At 39.8% G+C, this 13,283-nt stretch overlaps 1 protein-coding gene across 2 annotated transcripts in view; it reads left to right on the top strand.

Annotated features, from left to right (window-relative positions):
* Positions 1-13,283, top strand: part of HHIP (hedgehog interacting protein) — a 136,427-nt gene that overhangs the window by 91,484 nt on the left and 31,660 nt on the right. For both annotated transcript variants that reach the window (XM_053258129.1, XM_053258130.1), the window contains exons 5-9: positions 5,278-5,429; positions 6,557-6,730; positions 8,402-8,545; positions 10,820-10,941; positions 12,751-12,874. In XM_053258129.1, the coding sequence (XP_053114104.1) occupies positions 5,278-5,429; positions 6,557-6,730; positions 8,402-8,545; positions 10,820-10,941; positions 12,751-12,874 (716 nt within the window). The remainder of the gene's footprint in view (positions 1-5,277; positions 5,430-6,556; positions 6,731-8,401; positions 8,546-10,819; positions 10,942-12,750; positions 12,875-13,283) is intronic.

A 13,283-nucleotide genomic window follows, 5' to 3' on the forward strand; every position in this document is an offset into this window, starting at 1 on the left:
CACTTCCTCAGAAGGAACAGGTATGCCATTTGTGATTGCTTCTGGATTCACTCCTCTCCCTGGTTGCTCAGGTTGAGGCAGTGGCCAGAAGTGCTTTTTATCAGCTTCGGTTGATATGCCAGCTGCATCCATTTCTAGAGATTCATGACCTGAGAACAATAGTACATTTGCTGGTAACCTTCAGACTTGATTACTGCAATGCGCTCTACGTGGGGCTGCCTTTGTACTTATTCCGGAAACTACAACTGGTACAGAATGCAGCAGCCAGGTTGGTTTCCGGGTCATCTCGAAGAGACCATATTTCTCCTATGTTACAGGAGTTACTCTGGCTGCCAATAGGTTTCTGGGCAAAATACAAAGTGCTGGTTATAACCTATAAAGCCCTAAACAGCTTAGCCCCATGGTATTTAAGAGTGTTTCCTTCTGCACAATCCCCATCGTCCACTGCATTTGTCATGGGAGGCCTGTCTGTGGCTACCTTCAAGTCGTTTGGTGGCCACTCAGGGATGGGCTTTCTCTGTTATTTTATTTATTTATTTATTATTTGGTTTGTATACCGCCCTTATACCGTTGTCCTAATAATAATAATAACAATAATAATAATTAATTATAATTCGATTTCTATACCGCCCTTCCAAAAATGGCTCAGGGCGGTTTACACAGAGAAATAACAAACAAATAAGATGGATCCCTGTCCCCAAAGGGCTCGCATTCTAAAAAGAAACATAAGATAGACACCAGCAACAGTCACTGGAAGTACTGTGCTGGGGGTGGATAGGGCCAGTTACTCTGGCCTTATGTCCTTACCACCCTTATACCATTGTATACCGCCCGTATACCGTTGTTGCTCCGAGACCTTGGAATGCACTACCCACTGACATAAGACTCTCCCCATCTCTAGCGGTTTTAAAAAGATCTTTGAAGACTCATCTTTTTAACCAGGCCTTTTAGCTTTTGTAATTTTAAATATTGTAAATTATTCATTTTAAGCCAGCTTATTGGAGTTTTAATCAATTTTAATGTTTTATTTATTTGTATGGTTGTTTTATGATTGTGAACCGCCCTGAGACTTTGGTTTGGGGTGGTATATAGATGTATAAAATAAAATAAAATAAATTGAATTAAATAAAGCGGGCAGCAGCGATATAGAAAGATGCTGAAAGGCATCATCTCATACTGCGCGGGAGATGGCAATCATAAACCCCTTCTGTATTCTACCAGAGAAAAACCACAGGGTTCTGTGGTCGCCAGGAGTCAACACCAACGGCACACTTTACCTGCCAATGTGGACTTCATATATGCCAGATTTCATAACTGTATGCCTATCCATTCAGGAGACACAAAAGAAGGTGCAAACGGGGCATGCTGTTACCTCTTTTTATGAATGTAAAGGGCAGATGCTTCCACATGGGGGTGGAATGATGGTCTGAGAAGATTCTTCAGTTTCAGAAGTTTTTTGTTTAAGTTCCGGCTTGAAACAAGCCAGATTTCACCATTTTTAGCCATTTTTAAAGAAATCTTTCCAAATTTCACTGTTGTTTTTTTAAGCTTTGGGTGTGGGGGGAATACACAGAGTCCTTCCAATGTGGACTTCATGTGTTCCAGATTTCATAACTCTGCTAGATTTCACCATTTTTAACCATTTTTACCAAAAGAATTTACAAATCCCCAAAAATCAGGGGATTGGCCAATTCTCTTAAAATTCACTAAAGGATGGCCTGGCCCTCTTCCCCACATATGTGGCAAGTTTCAAGACTCTAGGACCAACTGGTAATTTTTTAATTTTCCCATTCACCACTATGGGGGAAAATCCTATTCCATTTTACTAATTCTGAAATTCTGCAATATTTCTGAAATTAATTTTGATATTTTATTTATTATTTCTCTGTGTAAATCGCCCTGAGCGATTTTTGGAAGGGCGGTATAGAAATTGAATTAATAATAATAATAATAATAATAATAATAATAATAATAATAATTTTTGAATTAATTCCAACTTTACTGATCTGATTTTTTAAAAAAATCAGATTTGCATTTTACTGATTTTTACCAATTTTGGTAAGCATCACATTTTCAAAGGCCTTAGGTCTATTGTATACTGTTCCATTTTACATAGCATTATCAAACTTGTCATGTCTTCTCTCTCACACGTTCCATTTTTAACTCTCTCCCTAAATATAAGCTTTAATACACAATGGATTCCAAAGCCTTGTGGACTGTATGCTCACATTATTGTTTTTAACAGGATATTTTGGTACTATGGTAAGCTTTTTGTGTGTGTTTTTAGATGATATATATATATTTATCTGTTGTGGAATCTGTGATGATGTTGAAATACACTGTTTACATTTTCTAAACATTATATTGAATGACGATGTTTTCAGACCAAGTTGAAATTTCTGTTACTGGAATTTTAAAGAATGACAGTGGTGATGGGGGTAATGGGGGTGGGGGTGATGATGAAATTGAATTAACATGCCCTAATTAATGTGATGAGCTGAGTGGATCCATGCAGGATCATAATGTGGTTTAAAGGGTTATATGATTGCTCTACAGTGGCTGAGTTCCAAAGCTATCTGTATGAGGTTTCACACACACTAGAGTTTTACACCTTTCTTCTTCTGGCTGCAGCACTTGAACCCTAAAAGAGCTCTCCCCAAAGGTCACAGGCAGGGCCAGTGCCAGACTATTTTGCGCCCTAGGCAAGGCTAAGTATTTGCACACACACACAATTTTTTTTTTCAACTTCAGTTTTCAAAAACAGATGTTTTGTAGAAAAAAATGAAAAGCACAAAACATAAAACTGCTAAATTTATTTTAAATTGCAAGAATAGTTAATACACCCATTTTTAATTATCTTTCTCAAATACAAAAGAAAATATTTTGGTACACAAATCATTTTGATACTCCGCACTGTGCCCCTCTGAGGTCTGCGCCCTAGGTGGCTGCCTAGTTGGCCTAATGGCCCTAGTCATAGGACCCTCTAGAGGGGCATCCCACAAGTCATGGTGGGCTGCTGCTGGAAAGACAGTTATTTTTGCATTCAGGAATATGACCGTGAGGGTCTCACAAACATGTTCCTGGTCATCAAAAAGAGCTTTTGAGCTTTTGTGGAAAAGGGAGTGAAGCAAAAAATGCTTCCCCTTCTCTTTCCCATGTGCTGCAGTTGTGACGTGAGCCTCACACACAGTTTATTGGCTTCTTGCAAGGATGGAGCTCTTGCCTCACTTTTGTAAGGCTGTGGGGCATGTCAGCCACTAGGTTTTAAGTTATCAATAGTCACTAGCTTATTAAAAAATCCACTAGTGTTGCTAACAGTGCATTTTAATGCATTTTAATGTGAATATGATCTTCAGACTATAACAACTCTTGCCTTTCAGTCATTTCCATGTCATTTTCATGTCACTTTCAGTCATTTTCAAGCCTTTTTTGTCATGAGCAGAGCTGGAGGTCACAATGAAATGCAAAGTATGAATAAAATGTGCCTGAGATCTCCTTTATGAAAGCAGGCCTCCATCCTGCCAGACAAGCTGCACCAACATTCTGGGGAAGTTCGAGAATGGTTCTGATGGTGGCCTCTCATGCAGCATAAGGAGGGGGAAATGTGCGGTGCAGGCAGAAAGCTACTATTTTTATTTGTTTGTTTGATTGATTGATTTCTATACCGCCCTTCCAAAAATGGCTCAGGGTGGTTCACACAGAGAAATAACAAATAAATAAGATAAACAAAATGGATCCCTGTCCTTAAAGGGCTCACAATCTAAAAAGAAACATAAGACAGACACCAGCAACAGTCACTGGAAGTACTGTGCTGAGGGTGTATAGGGCCAGTTACTCTCCCCCTGCTCAATAAAGAGAATTAAAAGGTGCTTCTTTAAAAGGTGCCTCTTTGCCAAGTACATGCATGAATGGTCTTGTATGCTACTAAGGCATTCTCTGGATGGTGGCCTCTATCTTTTATATCTACTGCCAATGTCTTTTTTTTTTAAAGTTACCGATTCTATTTTCTCTAAAATATGTTGATATTACTGGCTCTGCAAGCCATATACATTTTCTTCAGCTCATCTATGCTCCTTTGAAGTGTATGTGTGTGTGTGTGCATGCACGCACATATGAGAGGGAGGGAGAGAGGGAGGGGGAGAGAGAGAGAGGTAAAACAATACAGTATTCTCATCCTTGCATGATATTTTCTATGCACAGTGAGGCACACTGATGGCAAAGTTGGGTATTTTTAAATCTATTTGATTTCTGTGAAATAATCCAGCACATGCTTAGCTCTTTCAATGCTTGGAAATACATTGCACTGTATTTTCATCATTTTCTGATGATAATCTTTTCTATGTATTAATTTTTAAAAACCCTGGAAACTCTGTGTAAGAATGTATTCATGCTAGTCTATTTGGTGCTCTTTACATTTCTGCTCTGCGTAGAGCACACACACACCCCATTCCCTTTTGGTCTTTTCTGCATTCTGTTGCTGGCATTTGTATTGTCACAGTACATGAAATTGATGCTAAGCATTTAACTGTACTAATCTATGTGGCAAACATAAATAACACAAGAAAGATGTTTGGGCACTTTCTGTTGTTTTTTTTTTGTTTGTTTTTTTGAAATAATAAAAACCTTTGGAGTATAGGGCCCCATGCAAAATGATGCTTTCAGGCAGAGAGACTGGAGGCTGCTTATTACCTACAGTATGCTAGCAATGATGAACAGACCACCATCGTTGTGACAAATGATGTATCTGCCTCCAGGGTAAAACAAAGGTTTACATATTACACAAGCAATTTAACTGTTTTCTAAACATATTGCCAAGACAGTGGGAGTTGGCACTGTGTTTTAGGACTTGGATACTTGGATTTGAAGTGACTGCTGATTATAGACCCCTTTTTTATTTGCCTTCTGCATACAACAAGCAAACTAGTAATCCAGGAAAGAATTCTCCACAGCACTTAAACTTGTCTTCATGGCTTCCCAAAGATTACACTCACAAATCACTCCATAAAAGTGGAGTCGGGAGGCTTGTGTACCGATAGCTCCGCAAAACAATTGTCTTGGTCCAACTCCTAAGAAGCGTGCTCCCCCCACCTCCAATCCAGATGAAATGTTTTATAATCCTTTTTTGTGTTGTAGTCAGAAAAGGAAGAAAGGAAGGAAGAAAGGAGCCGGGCAAAGATTACCCATAAGAATGAAAGAAACTTTTGGGGGGTTCCTTCTTAAACACAATAAAGAACATAATTAACTTCACAATTCTTTGTGTTTTTCATTTGACTGCAGGGTGGAGATGAAAGGGGTCTCTTAAGCCTTGCATTCCATCCCAATTACAAAAAAAATGGAAAGCTGTATGTGTCTTATACCACCAACCAAGAGCGATGGGCCATTGGGCCTCATGACCATATTCTTAGGGTCGTAGAATACACCGTTTCCAGGTATGAATTTCATTTGCAATTTTGACAGCAATTTTCTGTGTACAATGTGCCTTAAAATGCTTGCTTAGTTTTTTTGGGATCACTCAAGCCTTGTTTTCCTTACTTTACATGTCTAGCTCTTAAATAGGTTCCCTCTGAATCTTATGGGGGGGCACATCTGGATACTATCAGAAAACATCAATGATCAGCTTCAAGCAATAGTTGCAGTTTCAAGCTGCAGCAAATACACTACCTTGTCCCATTCTGTAACTTCTTTCTTTTCTTATCTATAGCTGTACTAATGTCAAAATAATAATGCATTTTTAAAAATAATGTGCAGTTTTTGCCCATGATACAAAATTCTAACTCGTTGGAAAGTGCTGACATACAACATTTTTGTTTTAGAAAGTTTGTGTCTTCACTGAAGAATTTGCAGCAAAAACTGACTAATTCAGGTCTGTGCAGGGCAATGAATAACACACCATTGTCTTGCTCTAGCAAATCAATGACATTGGAGCAACATAAATAGTCCTTGTGATGGTTTCTGTACCCAGCTCATATGGACTATATTCCTTTGCCCATTTTTTCCTGTTTTCATTTATTTTTTGCATTTCTTTCACATGCAAAATATTAACTCCTCACAGTGTCTGCAACCCTACTGCATGTATTTGGTTACTGTGACCTTCAAACTGCTTCAACCTGCTATGATCTGTAATGTGATCATAAAGGGAAGTTTTAGTGAGACCTCTCTCTAACCATTCCTTAAAGTCCATTCTCAGTTTATGTCCTTTCCCCTGCAACTAGAATTAGAAACAGAGGCACATTTAGGTTGGAATAAGGATTGTATTGCCTTTTGCCACAGGGAGGACAAAGAAGAAGAAAAAACCTCACAGAATCTTTAGGGTTAAATTACAATGCACTGAGGGAAACATCCCTCCTGAGTGGCAGCAAATATTGCCCACAATTCTGTGTTTAAAGGGGTTTGGGGCCAAGCGTATTTTGTGGGAAGCAGCCTTTCACAAACCTTTCATCTCTGCCATTCTCAGGTAATGCAAGAATGATGCCAGGACAGAGATAAAATGTATTAGACATATTTTGAATAGAAACAAATAGTGGCATTAATTTTTTATTTTTTGTGTATGTTGCAGGAAAAATCCACATCAGGTTGATATGAGAACGGCAAGAGTTTTCCTAGAAGTAGCAGAGCTACATAGAAAACATCTTGGAGGGCAGCTGCTATTTGGTCCTGATGGATTACTATACATATTCCTTGGTGATGGAATGATCACTATAGATGATATGGAGGAGATGGATGGTTTAAGGTACAAAAACTACCAGTGGATAAAATTTCTTTCTCTTTTTTTCTTCTTCATTCCTCCCCCCACCCATAGTTCTAAATTTACCATTTAATTGGAAAATAACTAATCAGTAAGTAATCTAATTTATCATCACAGCGCAGGGGCAAATCTCACTGGCCGTCATCCAGAGCAACAAACCACTTGCAGAAGGACTTTATGCCAGCACAAAACTGCTGTGCTAGCTAATAGCGCCAAGCCTGGAGCTTGCATTTCAGATTAGTCTTGTGCTACTGCAAGCATGCTTGTGGTTGTGCAATAGTTGCACAGCTGCAACATGCCTCATCTGCTTTAATGGGAACTAATGCTCTTGCGCAACAGCACCTCTGTGCAATCCCCATTTTTAGTGCAACTAAGCCATTTCCTTGCTCTAGCGCAACAGTGCTCATGCCACATGTGGTTCCTTGCTCTGGGTGTTGGCCACTTTGATTACTACTAGTACAAATATTTATGAACCACTTTTCAACAAAGGTTCTCAGAGCAGTTTACACAGAAAATAAATAATAAATATTAAGATAGTTCCCTGTCCCAAAGGGCTCACAATCTAAAAAGAAACATAAACACCAGCAACAACCACTGGAGGGATGCTATGCTGGGGCTGGATAGGGACAATTTTGCTCCTTCCACTCTGTTAAATGTAAGAGAACCACCACTTTAAGAGGTGCCTCTTTACTCAATTAGCTGGGGTGTTTTTACACCATTCCTGTCCTACTAACTTACTAGTGAGTGAACCTGAAAAGCAAAATAAAAACCACATTCATATAGGTGGAAAGAATTCTTAATAAATGCCACTTTATTTGTATAATTATTATACTTTTGGTCACCACCCATTACTGTTAACAACAAGGCATGTCCTTCAGCGGAGGAACACGTCAAGCAAATGTTTTCAGTGAACATCACAAGCACCTGCAAATGTGCCATTTTGATCTCTTAAACCAGGGCTACACAACTCAAATGCCCTAGTGGGTCGGAACCATCCACAGCTTGGTGTGCAGAGGCAGAGGTCAATTTTAGCACATTATTACATTAAAATTAAAAATATTATTAATTACTTGTGGATCTATTCCTCCTATCAATGGACTCATGGTTTTAACCAAGGATAGTGACCAGAAAATAGGTCCTGTCCCTGCTCAATCAGTGGGGCCCCTGGAGTGCATGCCAGCCCCAAACAAATGCCAAGTCCTCTCCTCTCCCTAAACTGTCATTGCTTTCAGGCTGCAATCCTAGGCATGCTTACATGAGAGTAAGCCTTACTGGGTACACCATGGAACATATGTCTGAGAAAATATGCACAGGATGGCGCTATAAAGCAGTTTCCAGCTCCTGTGTTGCTGCAGGATACCTGGGGGCCAGTAAAATAGCCCCCCTGGGCCGAATCCGGCCCCCGGGCCTTATGTTGTACAGGCCTGCCTTAAACTCTTCAAATAGCAATAATCTTTGTTCTAAAGTATAATCCCGCTGTTTGCCTCATTCGATTTGACACTTTATCATTTTTTTAGAAGAAAGGGCTGCAATAAATCTACAGAAGTTGCCCCTCGACAGGGTGATTTTGTGCATTTGTTGCAGTACCACACAAAAGAACACTGCCAAGTAAAAATCCGTTTTAAAATCAATTATGTTATCCTCCAACTTTCTCAGTGATTTTACAGGTTCTGTGTTGCGCCTGGATGTAGATACTGATTTCTGCAACGTGCCTTATTCCATACCATGGAGCAACCCACACTTTAACAGCACCAATCAGCCACCTGAAATTTTTGCCCATGGACTTCACAATCCAGGCAGGTAAGGAGCTAATGTTTCTGAAGGAGAAACTAATTCTCTTAATAATATTAAGAGAAGACTTTCATACATGCATATAGACAGGGAAGGGAAGAAATGCATGTAACCCAGAGTAAATGTTTGTTCTTCATGGGTGCTTCATAAGTATATATTTGGAACAGGCTTTACAGGAAAAATATCTGTACATTTTCAACTAAATGCAGGTGGCCTTCATTATCCTCAATCTCATGGATACTGATTTGCGTGTCTGTAGTTGGGTATAAGATAAACGGTTTCTTTATTCACAGTTTTTATAACAGGCAAAAGTCGCCTATCCACAGTTTCTGGGTGGCCAGAAATGACTTCTGATCTCATTTCTGGCCACCATTTTGGAACACGGAGCCATTTTGTGGCAAAAATTCACAATAATTTGGAGGATTTGCAGGTTTTGGGGGGCCTTGCTGGAGAGCTGGAGGCCTGGGGAACATGGTACCATGCTTTATTCCCTTTATTTCTGCTTTTTTGGCCCTTTTTTAGCTTAAGGAACATAACCCCTGGATTCCCATGGGGTAAGGTTTTGTTATTTTGTTTCCATATTTGCACTTATAGGTGAGAACGGCACCCCTGCAAATAACAAGGGTGGCATGTATAGTATTATTATACACACCAAACCTTGGTATACTCACTATGCTGTTATGCATTGGTACAGTGATGTGCCTGAGACCAAAATCCCATGAAGCTGAGCACAGGACCAATACCTTGGATAGACCATTTTATGTCACAGATCCCTCAATTTTGATTTACTGTTTGCACAGTAAGCTCAGAAATCCATATAGGAAGCTGCCTTATACAGAGTCAGACCATTGGTCCACTGACTGGCAGCAGCTCTCCAAGGTTACAGGCAGGAATCTCTCCCAGTCCTACCTGGAGATGTCAGGGAGTGAATTTGGGACATTCTGCATGCTTGCTTCTTCATTGAGCTATGGTCCCATCCCCTAAATGGAATATCTTGTAGTACTTACATGCAGTTACCCATCCAAATGCAAACCAAGATAGAACCTGCTTAGCAAAGTGGACCATTCATGCTTGCTAGCACAAGACTAACTCTGTATCTTGGTAGTTATTATCAAGATATGGAATGGTGTAAATTTCTGTGCTTCGTACACAAAAGTAAATAAGCATTCTGATTTGGAATTTCCAAATCATCTTTCCTTGCTATCAGACACCCAGTTTGTAACACTGAAACATCCCAATGTAAGGCATTACGTGTTTGCAACTATTGTACTGCATCAGACCACTGGCCTATCTAGTTCAGTATTGTCTAGACCAGGGGTTCTCAACCTTGGATCTCCAGATGTTATTGGACTTCAACTCCCATAACCCCCTGTCCCAGTGGCCTTTGGTTGGGAATGATGGGAGTTGAAGTCCAATAAGATCTGGGGACCCAGTGTTGCGAATCCCTGGTCTAGACTGACTGGCAGTAGCTCCATGGGGTTTCAGACAGGGGTCTTTCACAGCTTTCCCTGGAGATACCAGGGATTGATTCTGGACAGGAATCTGGAATCTTCTGCATGGATAGACGGTACTCTGCCACTGAACTATAGTCCCTTGCCTATGTTTAAATTTCCAAGATAGTCCTCAGTTTCTCCATTTATGATGTTCAAATGCATATTTGGGGCTTTAGTGAAAATAAAGGGCTACATGTTTGTCTCTTCATTTCACTAACATCCTGATCTAAAGCATTAAGTATTTGCCTCTATTATGAAGAAACTGTGGACTAGCTGAATATTTATATGAAGCCACAAACTAGAAGTACTTTCCACATACTGCAGCAGTTTGCTTGTCTACATCAGCTACAGCCAATGGCATAGAATGGGGTGAGGAAAGTCTTAACATGACTGTTTTACAAGTTCTCCTAGATGTTACATCAAGGAGGAGTAAGATGTCATTTTCAGCAGTATTCCTACAGCCCACATAATATGTTTTTCACCAACAAATTCTCCCACAAGTGGTAACAAATGAGTGTCCCCAAATGGAGAGGGGGGGAAAACAGTTATTGTTCTAAATAAATTGTAGATAAATCGACATTCATTGACCAAACTACCAGTGTTGCCACCTGTTTCTCAGTGTTTATATACTGTTTACTACTGTTTTGAACAAAATTTACATAAAAAGGGAATGCCCTGTACTTTAACATAAGTATTTTGGGTGGGGAAAACATACTTATATAGAAATTAAAATAATGAATAGCAAAATATTTGCTATTTTATCTTTTTTTAATATACTGTTGTTGCACAGGTGTGCTGTGGATCACCACCCAGCTGATGTAAATATTAATTTAACAATACTTTGTTCAGACTCCAATGGGAAGAACAGGTCATCAGCAAGGATTCTACAGATAATAAAGGGGAAAGATTATGGTAAGTTCTATATCACTTATAATGGATTGTGTTGATATTTTTCAATTAACACGTGGGATATTAAGTACATACAGCATGATCCATGCAAAAGGGTGCAAAGATATATTTATTTTTGTGTTTTGTCTGTTTTATGAGGTTATAACCTAACCAAGGACATCTTGGTCAATTAATTTTATAAGTTTTAATTATTCAGTTGATTAATCTATATATATTTTCATAGGAATAAAATAATACTTCTGAAGAAAAAAACATACATTTGAGTTGGATCCCAAAGTGTCCTTCTGCACACAGAAGGGCTGTGCAGTCCTCAAGGACATATTTTCAGGTGGCACTGAGGGCTTCCTGTGGAAGAGGAAGTTGTCAAAAAATTCCCCAATGCATGGGTGCAGTTAGTCTGGAAGTACTGTTAGTCTGCTCTTCTCTCTGTATTCTTGCTTCCTTGCTCTAGATGTCTGCCATCATTTTTTAAAAGTAATAGTCTCTCATTTGCTTGAGTTTAGCAAATAAAAACCTCTCATGATAATGACCTTAACTTAAATGTATGCAGTCTGGAAGTACATTTGAATTTTGCTTTAACTTATTAGTCTTGAAATATATTTTTATTTCATAGATGTTATGTTACTTTTTTTTTTTTTTTTGAAGAATTCTTCTAACTACTTAATGCCAAATAGACATTGGGAATATCAGAACTCCATTCAGATCAAGTGATGGCTATAAATCCTTATACAAGAGCAAAGACTATGGCAGATACATACATATTTATTTATAACATTTCAAATCAAGTAGTTTTTCCTGTACATCATTTCTCCAGCTGCATCTATGTCACCAGCAACATTCCCAGCCATTTTACTAAGGCTTGCTTATGTCTTCAAAAAGTTACACAAAGTGGATTCTTGCAAGTCTCATCTTTGCATGAGTGTGAAACCTGGGAGGTGGCAGGGTGGATACATTTGTCTCCAGAAGATCTGTGATCTCTAAGCTGCTTCCAGAGTTTTGCAATATGTGATGCTTCTCTAGGGATAGATGTGTGCCTTCTGGTTGTTACATTAGGTTTTCCTCCTGCTTGAGACATAGGTATGACTCACAGGAGTGCACCCATATCTCTGAAGGTAACATGAGTAGTGGCTAAAATAATCCAGGCAATTCTCATTGTATTGTAATGTAGAATATGATTTGGCTATTTCCTGTTTCAGTAGATTTTTCTCCCAGTGCTTATGGTTTTATAATACATAAAATACCAATGTTATCATTTTCATGTGTTGCTAACAAGCCTACATGTCAATGAAGCTATTATTCAAGTGCTCTTTTCTCAAGATATCTAACATCAGAGAAATCTTCAGTAAAGAAGCCATAATTTTATTTTAGCTTAAATTCTGCTTTGTGTTTTCAGGATAGTGGCTGACATCCTAGCTAAGGGAGCACCAAGAGTTTCCAACGAAGGACTGGCACTGTGCAGGTGCTGGTGTTGCATTCTGGAGTAATACAAGCATGTGGGAGGAGGCTATTCTTGCCAGTCTCTCCTGCCCCTAGTAGTGCTTCCTGTGTCCCAAGAGTAAGTTTGTGAGGGCTGTGAGGGAAGTGCAGGGGAGATCTGTGAAAATGGCCCCCATTCATGCAAATAGCAGAGCTGCATTAGTCTGCAGTGCAGCAGCACTTCATGAGAAGCACTGGTGCTTCCTTAGTCAAGATGTCGGCCAGTCAGTGCTACTGAAATACAAAGATCCTAATTGTAACTCTCTTCATTCAGTACAATATGCCTCTGCTACATGGAATTGCACTTCATCTAATGCTATGGCAGTTCTTTTTTAGAAAGTGAACCTTCACTTTTAGAGTTCAAGCCATTCAGTAGCGGACCATTGGTTGGTGGATTTGTATACAGAGGCTGCCAGTCTGAAAGGCTTTATGGAAGCTATGTATTCGCCGACCGCAATGGGTAAGTTTCTTGAAAATCACACTAAACAAGAGCAGTAGCAGCCGGTGAATGGTGCTCTGGTGGAGGGGACAGTGAGGGTGGGGAAATATCACTTTAAACAGCCGGTGCCCAGATACTCTGTGGGGTGGAGGTGCCCGACCTGTTATCCTGCAGGGAGGTTGCTCCACCCTTGCAATTCAGTTGACCTCCATGCATGCACGGAGGCCATTTAAGGGGTTAGCACAGTAGGTTTGTGCTGTGCTAACCCCTCGAATGGCCTCCGCGCATGCACAAAGGACAACTGAGCAGCGGGGAAGGGCATCCCCACTGTTTCCTCCCCATGGGATGCGACGCTGGGTGCCTCCAACCACAAAGCATTCTAGGTACTGGCAGCAGGTAGGTTTGCCACCATTTAAAACGGTATTTTCTC

Source organism: Hemicordylus capensis, chromosome 5, assembly GCF_027244095.1.
Source record: "Hemicordylus capensis ecotype Gifberg chromosome 5, rHemCap1.1.pri, whole genome shotgun sequence".
In the NCBI taxonomy this organism is placed as follows: domain Eukaryota; kingdom Metazoa; phylum Chordata; class Lepidosauria; order Squamata; family Cordylidae; genus Hemicordylus; species Hemicordylus capensis.